At 51.4% G+C, this 21288-nt stretch overlaps 1 protein-coding gene across 1 annotated transcript; it reads left to right on the top strand.

The window, feature by feature from the left end:
- The first annotated feature begins 302 nt into the window (after positions 1–302).
- Positions 303–1580, top strand: LOC142766127 (uncharacterized). Its single transcript, XM_075867978.1, has one exon. The coding sequence runs from the start codon at positions 303–305 to the stop codon at positions 1578–1580; it is 1278 nt and encodes a 425-aa protein (XP_075724093.1).
- The last annotated feature ends 19708 nt before the right edge of the window (positions 1581–21288 follow it).

Below are 21288 nucleotides of genomic sequence, written 5' to 3'. Positions count from 1 at the left end.
ATGATCTGACTCTGCTCGCTGCGGATCCCACCACCTTGCAGCGCCGTCTCAACGTCGTGACAGCCCTCTCGGACCGGCTGGGACTGCGACTCAAACCCGCCAAGTGCCGCACCCTCCACCTATCCGGGCGCTATCCGGTGGGCACACGGCCCACCACTTTCACCGTTGGAGGCGTCCCGGTTCCGGCACTGGCGGACTACGAGGGGCATCGTTTCCTGGGGCGACCTGTGGGCTTTCGGGTCCTCCCGGACCAAACGACCGTCGACGAGGCCATCCACCTGGGCAGGAAGCTACTCTCCTCTATGCTCACCCCGTGGCAGAGGCTGGATGCAATTAAAACTTTCTTATATCCAGCTCTGAACTTCGCCATGCGGGTGGGCCTCGCCAGCAAGGGAGAGTGGCAGCGTCTGGATGACGAGCTCCGCCCCCTCATCAAGAAGACCCTGTACGTTCCGGCCAGGGCATCTAACGACTACGTGTACGGGAGCGCACGGGCCGGCACTGCAGGGATCCCTTTGGCGGCGGAGCTGAGTGACATCTGCCGGGTGGACGGGGCCTTCAAGCTCCTGACGTCGACGGACTCGGAGGTTCGGGAGCGGGCAAGGGAGGCGCTGCACCAGGTGGTCTCCAGGCGGCTCCGCTGCGATGCTGACGACGAGGACATCGAGGCCTACCTCTCGGGCGACACGGAAGGCGACTTCAGACAGACCCCCACTCAACTTCAGTCTGTCTGGACGGAGGCCCGCAAAGCCTCCCGTCGCCTAACTGTCGCCTGGGAGCTACAAGACCAGGGCGCCCGCATCACCTGCGGGGAGGCCACGGTGTCCGCGCGGAACCGGAACAAGCTGGTGAGAACTCTCCGGGCCATCCTCAGCCAGAACCGGGACCGTTCCCTCGAGGCGAAGCCAAACCAGGGCAAGGCGATGGCGTGTGTAGCGGCGGACCCCGCTAACTCACACTTCATGCGGACCGGCCGCTACACCAGGTTCAAGGAGTGGCGCTTCATTCATCGAGCCCGGCTTAATCTCCTCCCTCTCAACGGCACACGTACCTGGGTACCTGCAGCGGATAAACGGTGCCGACGCTGCGGGTACAGGGAGGAGACACTGCCGCACGTACTCTGCCATTGTATGCGGCAGAGCCGGGCAATGACGGAGCGCCACAACGCCATCGTCGCACGTATCAAGAAGGCTGCCCTGGGAAGGTTCACCGTCATCGGGGAGAACCAACAGGTCGGACTTCCCGGCCTGCGACCTGACCTGGTCCTGGCACGAGGTGAGGAAGCCTTGATCCTGGACGTCTGCTGCCCTTTCGACAACAGACTGCAGGCGTTCCAGGAAGCCCGGAGGCTTAAGGAGGAGAAGTACGCCCCCTTACAGCGACATCTCCTCCGACGGTTCCAGCGCGTTTCCGTCGAAGCCATCGTCGTCGGCTGCCTGGGGTCGTGGGATCCGGCTAACGATCGTGTCACGCGCAGACTGTGTTCGAAGAACTATCTGCGGACAATGAAACGCTTGTGCGTCAGTGACACGATCGCGGCTTCCACGGACATTTACCGCCGCCACATTGGTGTACAGTGACTTTTTATATAGCCAAAGTTTTTAGAGTTGCGATTTTTCCATGTTTTTAGACTTATACACCTTTACAGTTTTACCGTTTTTAACTTATGTGTACTAACCGTTTTTAACCCTTTCGTTACCGGATTTTAACTTATACACTTATACTAAGTTTTCTCTTTGAGTTTTTTCCTAACCATTATGATGTTTTTGTACGTGAAAATTTAATAAAAAGTCTGTTCTTATCAGCTTTCGCTGTGACTGTGCTGCGGCCTACGCGAAGGCTTGGCTTTTTTTTTTCTTCTTCTGAAAGGCTGTACATAAGTTTTGTTTCATTTTTATTGTGTTGCCTATTTGTAAACTCAACAATGTATACCCACTCTGCTAAAACCCTGTTTGAGGGTTGCAGTATTGATAAATAAATAATAAAATAAAACGGTAGCGCAGCCGATGCAAATCGCATGCGTGAATGAAAATTTGGTGAGCGTTAAAGATGTGGCTAGCCATCGTTCGGGTAACTTAAAGCGTTTATTCAGTGAAGCGTGTGATATAAATATATTAAGCATTCAGTGACGTTAACCTTATGTGTTAGTGGTTGGGGGCTACTACTACTACTAAGGCTACATATGGATACTGCAGTGTCATCATCATCGCCATTGATCATCATCATCATTTTCTTAGCCGCCACGCCACGCCTTTCATGCCTAGTTCGAGCTGCGCGAGCAACAAACAGAACGAGTTCACGTGCTGGACGCTGGCAGCTGCAGCCGTTCCGCTTCAGACTACGAATAAAGTGGCCAGATCAGCACGGCCACGTCTGTCACCTTCACGACGTCGTCTCACGTCTCTCTCTATTCTCATCGCTACACTGGTGACCTGAAGGACATGCCCTTCGACGAGCCACCGGCTGCCATGCTTCCGCCCTAGTGCCCGCCAGTGCCACCGTTCTACCCGACCTTAACCCATGTCATGGCTCATATGGCCTGACGCCGTTCTCGCTGTGATTGGCGTCACGGACCAGCCGCTTATGCACGCCATCATGCTCGACGCAATGCCGGTAGAGTTTCGCCATCTTACTGCCAAATCGACCACAAGCCCGCAGCCATATGACGCTCTTTGCACTGCGGTGCTCGCCTGCTACGGCCACACGTACCGCCCGCGTCCGTTTACCCGCGTCTGGCAGTTATCCCCGGCGTCGCAGAGCAAGGTATCAACCAGCCCACTGGGTTCTCGCGACGGCTACCTTATTTTCCCGGCTACGACTATAGTTCTACTTCCGATCCGGTCACAGGAACATTGATTCCTGCATCTGACTACGACGACGAGGTGGAAGACGGCTCGACTACGACTAGCCTCCTTTCCGAAAAGTACGTTTCCTTGGAGCCCATGTACGATGTTCTGCCGCACGTGCCAGCGACCTGCACGTCTTCAACGACATCAATGACAGATGACACGTCAGAGCCGCAAGACTCCGCGACGGCTCCCTTGCGCACACATCCAAGTCTGGCGTAGGGATCTTTTCGCCTGCTGTTCGTCACCCCATCGCGGAGACATCACCATCCACAATGTCTGATAAACGTCACCGATCACCCTTGGAATTCTGCACGTCTTGTCAGCTGCGTCTAGCCTCGCCCTCGCAGTCTCGAGCAGCCGAAGCTAAACCCCAAGCCGTCTACTGTAAAGAGTCCAAGACGCGGCAACAATGACTGATGCACCAGAGGACGACGTACCTGGTCCGCATATGGCAGAGCATACCATACTTGTCACGCCTGTTATGGAGGCAACTATCGTGCGCTGCCAACCGAAAGTCGTTCCACGAGCACAGGTCTGACCCCCTGACAGCGCCCACGCTGACTGCGATCCCCAACTATTCTCCAGTGCCTTTGACACAGTACAGCAACCCCCAAACGCGTGTCCGGAACGCAGGCTCGTTGGTCACAACAGCGTCGACGCCCAGTCCTACTGCATATCTACCAACCCTGATGTGGTGGTGTTGGTGCAACATTTGTTAACCATTAAATGGTTACAGAGAGGTGATTGGGTTGGGGCTTTATTGGCCTCCTACCCTCACAGCACTAGGTGGAACCCCTATTCCGGAGCTCCATTGGCAAGCAACGCCGCCCGCGCCCGTTGAACCAGGGCTTTTTGGGCTTTCAGGTCTTGACAGTCGATCAGGGCCGCCTCCCAGTCCTTTCTCGTGAGGTTGGGGTTGTGGGGGATAGATGGATTAAACTGGCACGCCCAGACGATGTGGAAGGTGTCACAGAACTGGCATGTGCCATCAAAGGATGAATCGAAATGTTCTAGCACCGCCGGGCACGGTAGGTATTGGTAAACAGTTGTAAAAGGAGGCACTCGTCAACGTGATGGAGTCCCCTATAAGGGTCTCGATAGCGCTGGTGCTCCTCCTTGTAGTAATTGGTAATATATTTGAATGAAAGGGCCGAGTTGTCTGATTAGGAGTAGGCTTCCAAAGACAGAGAGATAGCCCGGGAAGAGAGTGCGCGGGCGGCCTGATCGGCCTGTTCGTTACCCCTGAGTCCTTGGTGACCGTGAGCCAAAACCAGATTTCGCGGAGTTGGATTAACGTATCGACAGCTAGGTTCCAGTATGCGCTGAGCAAGCGGTGAAGCCCACCCTAGCTGATAGTTCCGACAGGCCCCTCGTGATTCGGGGATGATACGTTTAGAAGAGGGATAGGTGAGAGCCAGAGCGATGACAATCTCCTCCGCATGTGTTGCGATGTAGGCTTTGAAAGTGAGCCCGTTTACGGTGTTTGTGTTGGGTATGACAGCGGCCTTTTACCACCGCCCATGGTGCGGGCCGGTAACGTCCACGTAGCACACGTGTTCCTCTTGACCAAAGAGTCGCTGCAACGGTTCCGCGCGCGCCTGGCGGCGACCACTGTGCTTTTATTTGGACATGTCGTGGGAAAGGGATCGGACCCGGAGGGCGCGTCTCCAAGGTTCTGGCACTCTCACCCAATTTTCAATATAGTGATCGTGTTTTATTTGTATTCGGTCCAAGAGGCGGCGGCCGGAATGGGTCTGTGCAAGGCGCGTGTATTCGTTAACGAGGTGGGCTTCTCGAAGTTCCCGGTAGGTATTCACCACGCCTAGGGCCAGAAGTCTCTGGTTGGACGTGGTGATAGGGAGGTCGAGGGCCCGCTTGATAACTTTACGGTGGATGACCTCGAGTTGATCATCCTCGTGTTAGCGTAGGTGCAAGTAGGGAGTCGAGTAGAGTATTCTACTCGTTACGAAAGCATGGGCAAGCTGCATTGCATCCCTGCTTCGCAATCCGTCCCGCTTGTTTGAGACCCGGGGGACCATACGGCCCACCTGGTCTCCCACCGTGCGAAGTTTGGATATTGTGGTGTCGGCCTTGCTTTGGCGGTGTATGAAGATTCTATGGACGCGGATCTCCTTGACCTCAAGGATCGGTCCCGAGGGAAGACTGATATGGAGCTAAGTTGTGTACCAACCCTGATATTATTCCGACGAAATAATCGCGTTCAGCGTAGAACAGAGCAGCCCTTTTTCATGCCTTCTGTTATGCAGCCACGCGTTGCAGTCATGGCCTCCAAGAAGGCGCAAGCGCCTACTAGGTCTGCCCGATGCTATGGCCAACCCCTTACCATGCACATGACTACCCACATTTCACGTGGTGCCGCTATTTGGGCGCGGCGTTTCCATGTCCATCGACTCGGCCAGCCACGCTGGCCCGCAAGCCGCAATGAAACGCTCATATCAGTGTTCCATCGACGCCAACGTCCGCACCAGCACAACCGGCCCACTGCTCCTCGTCAACAGCCATGTCGGCGCCATGTGCACTGTCGGAGACGCCGCCACGGATGTTCCACTTATGTGCTCGGTCGGCATGCCTCGGCATCGACGAACCGTACCGCTTCGCCCACATCGCCGCCTGGCCTCTTTGGCGCCTTACAATGACTCCACCTGCGGCCACCTTTGCCAGCAGCGAACGTTCCCTAAACGGGGTGTGCTCTCGAGCGATCCCACCAGGTTATCATGGTGCCCGCTTGGCTGTGACCGCAGAGTTTTGGAGTCTCTTTCGACCCCTGCTCTATTCTCAGAGTCGCCCGCCAGAGAGCCACTGGTTGCCGATAGTCCCTTCCTGTTGACGACCTGGACTGCTCACGGACATTTTCGTTTCGCGAACCTAATCCACTTGTGTGTACGCTGTTATGCCTGCGAATCCACCACACCGAGCATCCATGCCTCTGAAAAGGCTATATGTGTCAAGGCCAGCACGCGAGCCCGCCTGACGCGAACAACTCAACGGCGTCATCACGCGGCGGTGCCTTTCTGTCGCGCACGCACAACGAGCCCGTCGAAGCAATCGGCGCCTTCCTGTCTGCCGAGTCTGACGCAATGCGTGGCGACGTCACTCGTCCTTGGGTGAAGCCACGTGCAGTGCAGCGGCTCCGCATTCGATGAGAATGACGCGGCCCAGCGGCGACCCCATTGGAGGATTCTGACCTCACGGCCAGCAACGCTTCTGGTTGGACATTTGGTTAGTCAAAAAATCCTCCCGGTGCATATAAAAAAGCCCTGGGGTGCGTCGCGAGCAGTAGACCTATGTGTTAGAGAGGAGAGCTCGGCTCTTCGGGTCTCTAAGCTGTCGGCCCCAGTGCCGAATTTGTAACGCCTCTCTATATATGCTGTACATAAACCTTGTTTAACTCACCGTCGTCTCGTCCGCTCGTCTATCAGCTCTGCGCAGAAGCATTCGCGAGCTGAGAAACTTACGCTACCAAACGGATGGTGACCTTCCCGGCGGAGTTCTAAGCAGTGGCGCCTTCGGGACCGTGTTGGCGTCGCCGTCTTTCGTAACAGTGGTTGCAGCGGTGAGATTTCATGGCGCCCTTCGTAACGTCGTCGGAGGAGCGCTTCGTAACAGTGGTGGCAGCGGTGGGATTCGTGGCACCCTTCGTAACGTCGTCGGAGGTGCGCTTCGTAACAGTGGTTGGCAGCTGCAGGATCGGCCGGCATCAGCGACATCGATGCGGTGAGTGCCTGATTTTTTCCCCTCAGTTCACCAGGCTACTCTAGCTCAGGTTATAGTAGTTTAGAGAAGGGCTGTGTGAAGCATTAGAGTGAGCTTTGATTGTTTCAAGCAAAGTCAGAACGCTTTGAAACCAAAGTTAATGCGGAGGGAGTAAACACGGCAGTGTTTAAATTGCTTGTGCGTCTTGCTAGTAGACTTATAGTGGGTACGGCAAGTAGATTCTTAACAAGGGCAAACAGCAAGAGGCTAGTGTGAACGATGGAGAACCTTAAAGTGAAGGAACTCATCGAAATTTGTGAGGAACTCGGCATTACTTTGGGCCGTGCGAAACGAAAGCACGTGATGATTGAGATCATGAAGGATGAAGGAGTATCGGCTGAGGAAGTCGATGAGGCCTGGGCGGATATCAAAGCACGCCGCGAAGAAGCTGAAGGGCGCGAACGTCGCGAGCGTGAGGAGGCCGAGAGACAGGAGTGCCTCGAGTTGAAACGAATAGAATTGGCAATCCTACAGTGTTCGCAGGTGCCTAGCGTAGCTTCTCCGACGATTCAGGTCAGCGGTTATAGAATGCGGGACCAACTGCCATCGTTCGTAGTAGGCGAGGACATGGCGAAGTATCTGGTCAAGTTTGAACACGTCTGTGAGCGAAATGCTTTAGAGCGGTCTCTTTGGGTGCAGAACCTGTTAGCTCTTCTTCCCAGTGAAGTGTCCGACACGATAACTTGCTTGTTGAGGGAAGCGTTTGAGAGCTATGACGAGGTTAAGGAAGTGCTCTTGAGACGTTATAAGTTGTCACCCGAGGCTTTCAGGCAAAGGTTCCGTTATGCTAAAAAGGGGATAGAGTCACACGTTGACTTCGTGTTTCGTCTTAAAGCCGATTTAACTGAATGGCTCAAGGGCGAAGGTGTTTATGACGATCGCGATAAAGTGGTAGAATGCATTGCACTAGAGCAATTCTACCGCTGCATCGAGGAGCATGTCAAGCTTTGGCTGCAGGACAAACTTGGTGAAGTACAGCTAAACAAGGCAGCAGAGTTAGCTGTGGGGTATTATACTCGCCGAACGTTGCATAGCAGGGCTGTGCGCATTGAAAAGGATGAAAGGAGAGAGGGCTTTTCAAAGAAACCTGATCAACGGAAGCCGCGAATCTGCTACAACTGCAGAAAGGAAGGGCACATCGCGATAAAGTGTAAGCAAAAGTTTGCAACTATCCGAGAATCGGAAAACAAACGGAAGCCGCGAATCTGCTACAACTGCAAAAAGGAAGGGCACATCGCGATAAACTGTAAGCAAAGCTCAAGAGACAGCTGGATTGGGCGTGTTGGTATAACATCATAAAGGGTGCTTACCAGCGCAAACAACAGGCCAGGAGAGGACAGGAGAAGAAACGAGACAGAGCGCTGAACGACAACATGAGGCTGGAGCGAAGAAGTCAGGAAAGTACCAACACGCCCAATCCCACTGTCTCTTGAGTTTCATTTCTAATACAACGTGCCCTTTCCTGACTTCTTCGCTCCAGCCTCATGTTGTCGTTCAGCGCTCTGACTCGTCTCTTCTCCTGTCTCCTCCTGGCATGTCGTTTGCGCTGGTAAGCACCCTTGATGTAAGCAAAAGTTTGCTTTTGCAACAATCCGAGAATCGGAAAACAACATGCGGTTGTTGGAGCCGTATCTCCAAGAAATTAGTGTGAATGGGAAAACGTGTCGAGCACTTCGAGACTCAGCAGCAACCATGGGCGTTGTCCATCCTTCATTGGTGTCTCCGGATGACTTTTCAGGAGAATGCGCGTGGATCAGGCAAGTCGCCGAGGAGCAGAGTGCTCGCTTACCAATCGCTACGGTTGTCAATGAAGGCCCATTCGGTAAGCTTAGCACCGAAGCGTCTGTGTCTGCCGCGCTTCCCGATCGTTTTCCTTATCTTTGCTCTAACAACTCAGAGCAGCTTCTCAAAGAGCAGGGTAAATCGTTCTTTCCCAACTTAGCGTACATGGCCCTCACGCGATCGCAAGCGCGAAAGCTTTCGCAGGAGCTTGATCTTATTCAATGTGGTGAAACAACAAGTTCAAAAGCAGCAGATCTGTGTGATCTTGGCGGCGAGTCGACGGAACCTCAGACACAAAATTCTCTGTGTGAGTCATTTGAGCAGTCACTCTAGTGGCCCGTCGCCGAAGTGACTGGCGCGGTTTCCGTAGCAGGGGGAGACGACATGGCGCCATTGAGTCAGAGTGAGAGGGGTGCAACGCTCTCGCCTGTAGCGGAAAGTTGGAGCGAGCTGTCGAGGGTTGATCGAGAGACGCTCATTCGAGAGCAACGTGAGGACCTCTCGATTAAAGCGCTAGTGGAAAGCCACATGAAAGCTGCACAAGTGTTGTCGAAGGAGTACTACGACGAATCGGCGAAGAAGCGCGCTTTTGAAGTAGGAAGTCAGGTGATGCTGCTGCGGCCGTCCAGAAAGAACAAGCTAGAGGTTCATTGGGAAGGGCCCGCCAAAGTAATATCGAAGCTTTCTAATATCGATTATGAAGTGAAATTAGGAAGGCGGCCGAACAACATTTACCACAGTAACTTGATGAAACCATACGTTCAACATCAAGCGGTCGTAAATCTGCTGTTGAATGCTTCAGAGGAAGAAGGAGCAGAAATTTTGAGTTCTAGTGATGTAATCGAAAGGGGATCGGAGGTAACCTTGAAGCTGTTGAACCTAGTGCCTAGGTTAAGTGAAGTCCAGAAGGAGGACCTGAGAAAGATTGTTTTCGAGTTTGAAGACGTGTTTTCGGAACGTCCCGGAAAACGACGGTGATTGAACATGATATCGAGCTAACTTGTGAGGAGCCAATCCGTAGAAAGCCGTATCATTGTTCCCCTGTGCGACGTCGCAAGTATGAGCCGCTCTTGGTACCGCATAGGTATCGTCGCCTAAAAGTGGCCGGTTACTGAGGTGGAGCATGATACTCCAACAGCACAACTTTGACGTTCGCTACAAAAAAGGAAAGTTAGACGCTAATGCAGACGCCTTGAGCCGTGCGTTTAGTTAGTACCTTCTCCACATTTCGGTTTCTCGCTGACGATTCGGGGCAAACTTTTGTCCTCATCACGGCCTTAGCTGAGCGCTCTCGTCCAGAGTGAGCTCAAGGAGCCAACTTTATGTTCTATTCTATTTCGTTACGTTGTTGTACGTGTAAAAAAATTCAGTTCTCATTTTGAGAGTCTTGTGTCCCACATGTGCATCTTGATGTAGAGGGAACGACATTCCGATAGACACGTAGCTAGTGATATGTTGTAATATACTTTGTCTGGTGTTCTGTCGGGTGACCGAGGGCACTTGCGTGTGTCGTGTGTTGTCTGTTGTCGAAACGTTCTTGACAAGTTGCAGAATTATCGACAAGTGCTGAGACCAAAGATCGTCAGAAGAGACGAGCGAAGCTGGTCGACAAGTTGTGGCGACAAGCCAGTGGAGCTGGCATCCGTCTTCAAGTACGGGATGTGTTCATGGAACGGAGTCCGGAGCTGCATTCTCCCCATGACCCTGGCGGTGAACCTGGAGGGACCTGGCGAACGAGCGCGCCCGACATCCAAGCCTCGTGGAGAGAGAGAGAGAATAAACTTTATTGGGTTCCAGCATGCGGGATTCCCTCCGGCCGCGCAGGGCGTGGGGTTCACCCTATCTCACGTTGCACTAGAAGTCCTAATGTCACGCGGGCCTAGACCTCAAGGCCTTCGTGCCCCGGCGCCGCTCGGGTTACTGAGGGTGTCCCCCTTTCGCCTTTGCAGCGCCAGTGCGACCTCGAGCTGCCGGACGGCCCTTCGCTGGTCTTCTGGGTCCGTAGACCCCACACGCTGTTCTACTTGCGGCGGTAACACCGGACCGTCCGCGCTGTCTGCGTCACATCCCCAGAGTATGTGAGCCAGGGTGGCTCTCGCGCTCGCGCACACACTGCACATTTCACTCACGTAGAGTTCGGGGCACACGTGTCGCGCTAGCGATGGGGTCAGCACAGTCTCGGTTTGGAGCTGGCGCAACCTCACCGCCTCCCACCGGGTAAGATCCCTGTGCGGAGGCGGGAAGCCACGCCGTTGCTCCCTGTACACGCGAGGATGTCGCCGTAATCGAGCAGCTGCTCCTCGTCTTCTTCTTCGGTCGCCGTCGCGTCTTCGGAGGCGGGCGCGGCCGCGGTCCGGCACGTGGCGAGACCACGGGCCGCGGCATCCGCCTCCTCGTTGCGGTTCGGAGATCCTACGTGGACGTGGCCAAAGTCAAGAACAAGGACGCCTACGTGGCGGCGGCGGTCGCCGCAACGACGGGCAAGATCGTCACGTCATGCAGCGTGCGTACGCGGAGCGCGAGCCAGGCCGAGAAGATGGCGATAGCCTTGGCGGCGCGCTCCCCGGGCGTGCGGACAATACTCAGTGACAGCAAGACGGCCATCCGTAGCTTCTCGCGCGGAGCCGTGTGCGGGGCGGCTGCTAGGGCGTTGGCAAGCGACGAGTCCAAGTCGAGGCTGACGCTAAAATGGTTCCCGGCTCACATGGGTAAGCCTCGTGGAAGCAGCACGTCTTTCCGGCGCATATTCTCGCGGCGGGGGTGCTGTTATGCTTGTGAATCCACACCGAACGTCCATGCCTCTGAAAAGGCAATCTGTGTCAAGGCCAGCACGTGAGCCCGCCTGACGCGAACAACTCAACGGCGTCATCACGCGGCGGTGCCTTTCTGTCGCGCACGCACAGCGAGCCCATCGAAGCAATCGGTGCCTTCCTGTCTAGCGGGTCTGACGGAATGCGTGGCGACGTCACTCGTCCTTGGGTGCAGCCACGTGCGGTGCAGCGGCTCCGCATTCGATGAGAATGACGCGGCCCAGCGGCGACCCTATTGGAGGATTCTTACCTCACGGCCAGCGGCGCTTCTGGTTGGACATTTGGTTACTCAAAGAATTCTCCCGGTGCATATAAAAAAAGCCCTGCGGCGCGTCACGAGCAGTAGATTTATGTGTTAGAGAGGAGAGCTCGGCTCTTCAGGTCTCTAAGCTGTCGGCCTCAGTGCCGAATTTGTAACGCCTCTGCATAAATGCTGTGCATAAACCTTGTTTAACTCACCATCGTCTCGTCCGCTCGTCTATCAACTCTGCGCAGAAGCAGTTGCGAGCTGAGAAACTTACGCTACCAAACGGCTGGTGACCTTGCCGGCGGAGTTCGAAGCAGTGGCACCTTCGGGACCGTGTTGGCGTCGCCGTCTTTCTTAACAGTGGTTGCAGCGGTGAGATTTCGTGGCTCCCTTCGTAACGTCGTCGGAGGCGCGCTTCGTAACAATGCTCTCAATTGTTTTCATTCGGCTTCATTTCTGCGGAGGTGGGGGGGGGGATTAATCTGTAGCATCATCATCAGCGCCATTCTTCGTCATCATTTTTTTGCCGCTGTGCCGCGCCTTTCATACCTAGCCCGAGCTGCGCGAGCAACAGAATGCGTTCACGCGCCTGGCTTGTCGTACGATGGCAGCCGCCACAGCTACAGTCAAGAAGTTTCATCTGGCACGGTTGGGCTAGACCATTGAGGATTAAGAAAAATTGCTGGAGTGGAAGCTCCCGCATTGCCTAGCCAGCAGAAGTGAAGTCAGTTTTTGCTACTGCCAAGATGGCGAAAACATGCTCTTTTCTGATAGTGCCCACTTTAGAAATCAAGTGGCTTTGTTATGTTAGTGTAGGTGCTACGTTAGTTCAATATTAAAAGATAGTTGTTCCCTACAAAATAACACACAGAAACGAGTATGGGTGATTGAACTTCCCAAGAACTTTGCATCCAATAAGAGGCTCACTAAGGAAAACTAGTAACACTAAGACGCACTTGGAGCACTGTGTGACCCGAAAAAGCTTCCACATTACACTCGTTGGGCGTGCGAGCGATACGCTCAGTTCTTAATCGCTTGACGTTTATACTTTACCATGCCCCTAGTAAGATGGCCACCGCAGCCTTCATCTTGCCAGAGGCACGGCTTCACTCCTAGGCAGTGATTTCCACTCCAGCAATTTTTTTTTTAATCCACCTTGGGCCAGACTTCAGCTGCGCGCTCGCTTCTTACGGCCTTCGCACCGGGTGTAGTACATGCCTCTCGCCGCTGCTTTGAGGGCGGGGCGCTGCGACCCTGACCTTCCTCCGCCGCTCCGTGCAGCGCGAGCAACGCCAGCACGCAAGTTCGGGCGAGCTTCTCCGCTCAACGTGCATTAAAAAAACAAGTTGCTTAATCGTTGAGAGAGAGAGTGAGAGAGAGAGAGAGAGATAAATAGAGAGGAAAGGCAGGGAGGTTAACCAAGCTTGGCTCGGTTGGCTACCCTACACTTGGGGTGGGGGAAAAGGGGAATAATAGAACGAAAAGAGACAGAAAAGAAGAGGAGTAAGAAAGAGAAGCATAAATAGTCAGCTCGAAACTACACAGCACGGCCTCGCACAGTTCTTTCACAAGCGGTCGTGAAGTTTGGTGTTCCTTAAAAAGTACAAGAGGGCTTTCGTGGCTTTGCGCGTATGGGAAGCCGTCGGCCAAGGTCCCAGGATCTTCTCTTCTGTAAGCGGCCGTGAATCCAGCTGACAGAGCTTGGCTTCCATAATACGTCGTTCGGTCTGGTATGCTGGGCAATGACATAGAATGTGCTCAAGCGTTTCCTCGCAGGCGCAGATGTTGCATGCCGAAGTGCTCGCCATTCCAAGGAGACGAGAGTACGAATTCGTAAATGCCACGCCCAACCTCATGCGACACAGTAAAGTTTCAGCGCATCGTGGGAACCCGGATGGCAAACGAAGTTGCAAAGTTAATCGTTGCGAAGTTAATCGTTGAAAATGCACAAATGGTTTATGGCATTGCTCATGACCGATGATGCAGGGCTTGGGCCTATATGCCTCAGAAGAGTGCACTTTGCTGGCAGTACGTGTCACAAGCCCCCAAGTGCACGCACGATGGTAGCCTTTTTGTAACGGAAAGCACCAAACCACCACCACCCCTTAAAAGTTCGTCTTAGTACGCTGAATGCTTTCTTACGTTCCATTCTATTTGATGCAAAAGAAACACGGCCTTTTCATCTCCTTTCCATGTATTTCTTGTGATTTTCTTAACACGTGCGTGGTGCTTGCTTTCGCGATATTGGGACGTCTTTTTCTCTTCTTTCAGCGATTGCTGCACCTTCTCGCATTTTCAACGGTAGTGCGACACTTGGGAGCGCAATCGTCCTATCATAGTCTGGTATCGACCCGTGCAATGAGCGCCACTGTTTATTGCTTGCGTGCAAACACTGCTTCTTGTTCAGTGAAAGCATCTTGTGAAGCTGCAACATCCAGATATGTTTCGTTGGTATCCGCTTTTCGCTTCCTTGATGTTTGACGTAGAGGTGAACCTTGTGAAGCAGGATCTTCGCGAGGCTTCTATGCACTTGAAATCTAGTAGGAAGGATAGTCCTCGAAAAGAGTAGGCGCGGCGTCGGGAATACATTTTCCGCTGCGGAATGCAGGCACAGTCTTCATCGTGCAAGTGTCTGGTGCACGGGACTGTCGATGCAGGATGATGATCTTGTCATATTCTTTTGTCACTTGGCGCACAGCTCAGTATTGTTTGGGAACTGGTGAGAAGAAACACCGGGTGTTTTCCCCGAACGGGACTTGCAATACGAAACCACGGTGATTGAGCAGCCGTGACGGAACACAGCAGTACACCTTCACACAGCTTATATATATCTATATGCGTAATGTGCGACTCGAGAAATCACTGTAGACTGAACACTGACAAAGCACCGAATGAAATGCAGCCGTGGTTGGTAAATCCCACTAGAAAGCAAGCCACACTAGAGTTAAAAAGAAATCGACAACAACCTGCTTGTAACATCAAGCGATAAGATAATTCATGCAGGTTTTTCTGAAAAAAAAAGCTGAATTATTTGCTGAAAAGTTGTAATGACGTCAGTTTGTGTTTCTCAACATGTTTTTCTACGAACTCGAAGGATAGCGCAGACCTGATTTGCACTAGAGCTTTAGTGCCTGGGCAAGCAGCTTGCAAGCGTCAGCAGCTGTGTGCTTCGTTCGCATTCTTCATGGACGTGGCTTGCAATACAAAGGAATGCAAAAGTGCTTGGAGTCTCCGGAATCAATATTTCCAGGTGGTGTTAACAATTTGACAATGCGCACAACCACTTTGTGTGCGTGCGATCCAAAGGGATAAGAGCAGCATAAGTCTCTTTGTTTTTTGTCAGGCACAGCTTTTAGCCCTAGAAACCACTCCAAATGTATTTGGAAAAATAAAGAAAAATAGAAAATAGCTAGCAAAGGCAAGGCGTGCTCGTCATTCTGTGAGCGACCTCCCTTAATTGCGACGGCGTTGCCCAACGAGACCAAGGGCCAAAGGTGTTCTCTGCTTGGAGAACAAGTGCAGCATTGTTTGTATTTCTGTGTGATCGTTGTCAGTGCTTTATGCCTTCTGAATTTCGCATCCTATTAGCCTATTCTTCCACACTTTTACTGAGTTTCAGCTTGTATTACTCACGAGCACATACTGTATTATTCACGAAAAATACAGCTTGTATTATTCACGCGGAGAAAAGCCGTCTGGTAATATCGGTTTCACATGGACGATTTTATTCGCGCATAGTGTCGATCCGGTTTAACCCCGATCCAGATTAGGTGCTGCTACACGGTCACTTTCAATCACGATTAGGCGTGATCGGGATCAAGACTCCGTGCATCGCGATCTGCCTGAAAGATTGCGATTTTGCTGTTGTTTGCACCCTCTAGCTGAGCCTATTGAAACCACAATAAACAAGAAAATGCAGCATAGTTCAATAAAAACGCTTCAAAACAGCTAGATTTTTATACAAAAGCAAATTATAAACTGTTTAAATTGAATCAATGTCTGAAGTAATGCATATTTCAGGATTCGCATTGACCGCATGAAGTTACGGGAGAAGCTGACGGCAAACGGACGACAAGCATGTCGACCGTTGCCTTCAGCGCTTAGTTCAACTATCGCTCCGTCGGAGCTCTTGGAGCACCTAGAAGCAAACTGATTATGAATGTCGCAAGCCTTTCGACTACGTCGCAACATACGCGGACTTCGTGGTCGAACGAAGAGATTTTTGGAGTTATTTACCGCTAGCAGGAGCGACTGGAACAGACTTGAGTGCCACAAGTGAAACACTGGTGCGCACAACGAGATTGGCGCTTCGTTGCGACTACACGGCTACGAGCGGGGGCCATCAGAAATAAAAGCGAAGGTTAAGAATCTCACACGGCAATACAGGTAAGTGCAAGAAAAATTACATCGAGTGATGGATTCGAGAAATTACTATCGCAGTGGCATGCAAAGTTTTTGACGTTCAAGCAGTTATTGCCCGAATAACATTGCTGATAAAGGGCTCTATGGATATACCGTTCGTCGAGTTTTGTCAGTGGAATATTTTACGGCACGCAAACGCCACCTGGGAAACCGTCCTGTAGCGCTGCAGGCACTGGTGGAACTGGAGCGCATGCAGCAGCGGGGTGTCATCACAAAAGTAAATGAACCAACCGAATGGTTAAGCCCCGTTGTAACCGTAATAAAAAAAAAGAAGTGTGTATTTGCCCCGTTCCAACGGCCCTAAACAGGGCGTCACATGGAAAAAACTATCCCACAGCTGCGAACATGTGGCTAATCGGCAGTGCACAATAGAAACCGTTTATTCATTGAAGTAACAGATATAAATACATTAAGCATTCAGTGGCGTTAACATCACCTGTTAATGATCGAGGGCATCAGAATAATAACACAATCTGGCCACAAAAGGGGCCCAATTGTAGTCAAAATTAGTGCAGACGTAACCTCGCGTGACGGTGTGCCTCATAATTATAACGCGATACGGACACTCAAAATCTGGAAAAAAATTTAAAGCAGTGTGCTTGCACTGTTAACTCCGCAGAAGAAACGCGCGTGGCATCCCATCTGGACGTACTCGCACTGGGTATGAGAAGACGAAAAACATTCCACGCGTGCAAACAAGGTAGAAAATTCTCTGCTACAAAATTTAGCTGTCACTAGGCGTACACGTGACAGGCTTCCTCCGCAAAAGTCACTCACGTAGCTGTGTCGCCTCCTCAACGACCGAAAAGGCAGTAACAGTGGGTGCCTGGAATAAGATTTCTTTTATCCTGTCGCTGTATGCCACTTGTTTCCCGCTATCTAAAACGACTTGCTTGCTCTTTGAAACTCGAGCTCGCTGGTGTTTAATACACTCCGAATTCAAATTTTTTCGTCCCTTTTCTCTTTCACTCCCAAGTGCCGCGTTGCCCGCCTGCGGCTCCAGAGACACGGTGAGTGAGAAATTGAAGATTAAAGAGCTTCGAGTTCGCTTAGCGCAACCGGGATTGCCAGAAAACGCGGAGCGTTCCGCTGTCTGGAAATAGGAAGCTGCTACTGAAGCGGCGCCTCCTGCTCCAGGGAGGCGGAAATTTGTCAGGCACTCGGCGAAGCTATGGTGCGGCGTGCCAAGAAGAGGCCGTTGTGGTGGCTCCCTCTTCGCTCGCTGATTACACGTGTCGACCATCTTCAGTGACGTGTGACTCGGTGGCGGAAGAGTGGCATCTCCAAGAACGCGTTGTCCCCATCCATCTGCCTGCACCAACCAGACGCGAGTTATCTTCAACATCCGTCTCCGCAGCAGTGAAGCATTGGTCATGCGTAGAGGAAACAGGCTGGCGACTCCACCTTCCGTACTAATAAAAAAATAAAAGCACTGCATATCTATCACGAGATGTCAACTGAGCTCACACTGACATCCTGACAACCGAGAAGCCATGAGATATGAACAAACGAAAAAAAAATGGTAAAGGTAAAAACGGTGTGAATTGTCAAAGGCAGAACAGGAATGCGAAGCGGTGTGTGAACGATTTGCAGAGAACGCTGTTTGAGAAAGGCAAGCGGGCGAGCTGACAGTGCGAACCAGAAATTAGCTCTTTGAAGGAGAGTGAAAGAGGAAAATATACAAAGGGAGAGCGTAAAAGAAGTAGTACATGAAAAGCACACGGGCGCGGTTTTTAGCAGCGCCCGCTTCTTGACAGGCTCTCAGTGACGCGCAGCCGCAAACGAGAGCTCATTTCCCTTCGAGTGGAAGACGGGATTCGTGTTTGCCACCACGTTTAAGTCTGCGCCTTTCATCCTCTCTCGGCTCTTGAAAATTTTCATGTACCGATTTTTCCTCTCCTATCCTACCATTCAAGTGCTTGCCGCATACAAATACATCGGCACATAACGGTGTTCGGTGCGGCGGCACAGCGCCGCAAATAGCTGGCCCCTCGAACAACTCGAGCGATGCCTTCGCTTTCGACCACGCGGGGCCCAGAACCGGCGTCGTGGTCGCCGTTCCTCGGACGAGAGTCTTCATCAGAGAGCAGCTCTGACTTGCCTGAACGGGGGGAGGACTGAGAGTCCCGGCGTTTCAAAGAAGCACGAAATAAAGAAAAGTGGGGGTCATAGCAGCATGTGATCGAAAAATGATGGCAAAAAATTATTAGATGGACATGCTTTGCAATGGGCGTGGCGCGGTGACTATTGAAGTAATCTGACCCGCAGGGTGATACTGTCATTGTTGTTGTGTTTATAATAATAATAATAATAATAATAATAATAATAATAATAATAATAATAATAACGTCTGAAAATGACTGTCTGTGCTAGTACTTCCACTGTTTCTTCTGCTACCTCATGTTCAAAGCACCGCAAAGCCCTCATAATCAGCCAGCAAAAGAGTATCATTTACTTGAAAGGAATTCAACATTTTTTGCAGGTACCTGCAACGAAGTACATAACGGAAAAGGAGCGTGGCAGTACTTCGTTGCAGGTACCTGCAACGAAGTACTGCCACGCTTCTTTTTCTGACACAGTAGGCTTACAAGGAACCTAGTAGTTTTCAGTTTTTGCTGGGAAAAAAAACGCCACCAGTTTCATTTATTTTGAATCCCAACATCAGAAGCAAGTTGTTTTAGGTTAGGTTTCTTTAGTAACTAGACAGCTTTGCTTTTCACGCTTTCTAAACTCACTTTACATACTTTGAAACACTTCAGCATCGCCGCTGAGGCTTTTTCTACGTTGATAGATACGAATTAAGTGTGCGGTTTAACGTACCAAAACCACGATATGATTATGATTGACGCCATAGTGGAGGACTGCGGAATTTCGACCACTTGGGGTTCTTAACATGCGCCGAAATCTCAACACACGGGCCTACAGCATTTCCACCTCAATCGAAAATGCAGCCGCCGCAGCCGGGATTCGATCCCGCCACCTGCGCGCCAGCAGCCGAGTACCTTAGCCACAAGACGACCAAGGCCGGGCCAGGCTTTTTCTACGTACAGGCTGTTTAATACTTGGGGGGAAAACTCGGAGCGACAGGCATCGCTATGCGACTAGCACTGCAATCAGGCGCTGCCAGCAGCTCACGCGTGCTCAGGCGCTTCAAGGGTGCAGAGTTGAAATGCGTTGTCTGCTACAGCAGGGCGTGTGCTGCATTGTAGGCCAGCGCACGGATATCATTGTTAATGCGCGAACTGGGCCGATACTCTGCATTAATCATTTTCAGAAAAGCCTGCGCCGCAAGATGGGATATGAAGAAACAAGAAACGACAAACTCGCGCATGCTTTTATCTTCTGTCCCTCTTGCTGCGCAGTCGTTTTTTTTTTCTTCAGATATTCTCGTATTAATTTGCCCAACTTTCTACGCTCTTCTGTACTAAACGTTCTACAATGTCAACCTCTCTACATTCATTTGTGATAATGGGACACTAAAAAGAGTATTTGACAGCATACCTTGTCAGCTCAATAAAGTGGAATGCTGGGCCAGTTGGTACAACATAATGTGTAAATATATGAGCGCACGAGGTAGAGGTCTTTCCTGTCAAGTGCTTTTTCCTTCTACCTTGTGCGCTCATATATTTCCACATTACCTTGTTAGCTCTATCGAAACATCGTGGCACTGTGTGCGTTTACAAATGTTTCTTCGTTGTGTGTGAGCCGCACTAAGCTTGGATGAGGAAAACACGCTAATGAGCATGCACCGAGTGTGGTCTCTGTTTGACTTTAAATAAAACAAAGCACTCAGCAATGACAGCCGAGCCGCTGAGCGGGTTTAGCACAACAAAGCAAATGTGAACGAACGCAGTAATGAGTTAGTATAGAACAACCAGATGAAAGTGCTAATATTCATGACGATATTTGATCACAACAGAAAGTACTATAGCTTCCGGCCCCGAAATGCACTCGTGACGCTTCCAAGTTCATGTCGTCAGCGGTAGCGGTGATAGCACTCATGCTGGGCGGTACTGAATGCATGGTGTCAGCGATGTATTCCGCCGCAGCATGCCCCATTCATTGATGATGGGGGCGTGGCATCACAACATCCAGATTGAGCTAAATTAAACAGGTGCTCGTCTGCCGTACGTTTTATGACATTTTTTTTCTGTCTGAAAAGAGCACTACTGCGTTGTTTGTCAGGTTTACCATGTCCCGTATACCGAAAAAAGAGCAATTGAAGATTATTGAACTATGCTGTAAATACTACACTACATTTCGGAGCCAGCTAGCGAGTCTTGTGGTAATGAAATTTCGTTGTAAAGAGACACGTTCAGGCTTTGTCCTCACCTAAAGCATTCCTAAATTTGTTCCCACTTGTTTTATCGGGTTAAGCGAGCGCACCAGTATGACTCTTACTGTTGAGTGCTCTCTTTATTCAAAGTCAAATCAAAGCAACGCATATTGAGTGCCAATTGTCGTGTTTTCTTCGTGCAAGTGTACTGCGTTACACATAGTGAAGACACATTCACGAACGCACACAGCACCACGGCGCTTCGAGAGAGCAAACAAGGTATGCTGTCAAATTCTGCTTGTAGCACCCCATTATACCAAAAATAAATGGTGAGAGGTTGCCGTCGCATAACGTTTAGTGCAGATTATCGGCCCAGTTCCTGCAATAATAATGATATCCACGCGCTCGACAGAAATGCGTCAAGGAAGGAGCCGCCGTAGCAGACGACGCGGTTCAAAACTATCCTCCTGAATCATCTGCGCACGTGCGAGCTGCTGATGGCACGTAGCTACAGCGCTGGCCGCATCCCAATGCCACACGCTTCAAGATTACCCCTAAGCGTGAAAGAGACTGTACACAGTCTCCGGTGGAACAACCAAGAAACCTTTTTTTCGTCCGCTTAAACCACCCTCAAGCTCTTGTCAATCAAGTAACTAGCAGCTCGAGCAACATTAAAGCTAGGCCTGTTGCTCACCGAAGCTTTGGCCACCACGTCGACGCATTCCACAACACACCTGTCCTTTTCTTTCTCAGGTACTTGCCGGGCAATGTTTCTTGTGAAGGATAACCTGTCAATAACGTCGGGTCTTGGCTCCATGCAGAAGTCTGGTCTCAAATGTGGCAGCTTGGGCTAGTTGACATGGCATGACGATAGTTATAGCGCGAGAACAAAACGACGACACAGAGACATTCGTGTCCTTCTTGTCTCTGTGTCGTCTTGTTCTCGCGCTATAACTTTGGTCTCAACCTCAGGACCTTTTGTTGGCGTTCATCCACCGCAGCATCACATAGGATCAGAAAGCAGCCTGTCGGGGGATCTTTCTTTTTTTGGGAAAGCACCAGCGCACATCATTCCTTAGGGCCTCAGTCAGAATGTTGGCCTGTCTACATCACTCGCAAAAGATTTTA

This window comes from Rhipicephalus microplus, chromosome 6 (assembly GCF_043290135.1).
Source record: "Rhipicephalus microplus isolate Deutch F79 chromosome 6, USDA_Rmic, whole genome shotgun sequence".
NCBI lineage: Eukaryota > Metazoa > Arthropoda > Arachnida > Ixodida > Ixodidae > Rhipicephalus > Rhipicephalus microplus.
The sequence above is the reverse complement of the archived record's forward strand: the minus strand, read 5'-3'. Positions and strand labels throughout refer to the sequence as shown.

Excerpts from the sequence above, each read along its gene's own strand:
- LOC142766127 (XM_075867978.1), top strand. The coding sequence starts at position 303 with ATGCTCACCCCGTGGCAGAGGCTGGATGCAATTAAAACTTTCTTATAT.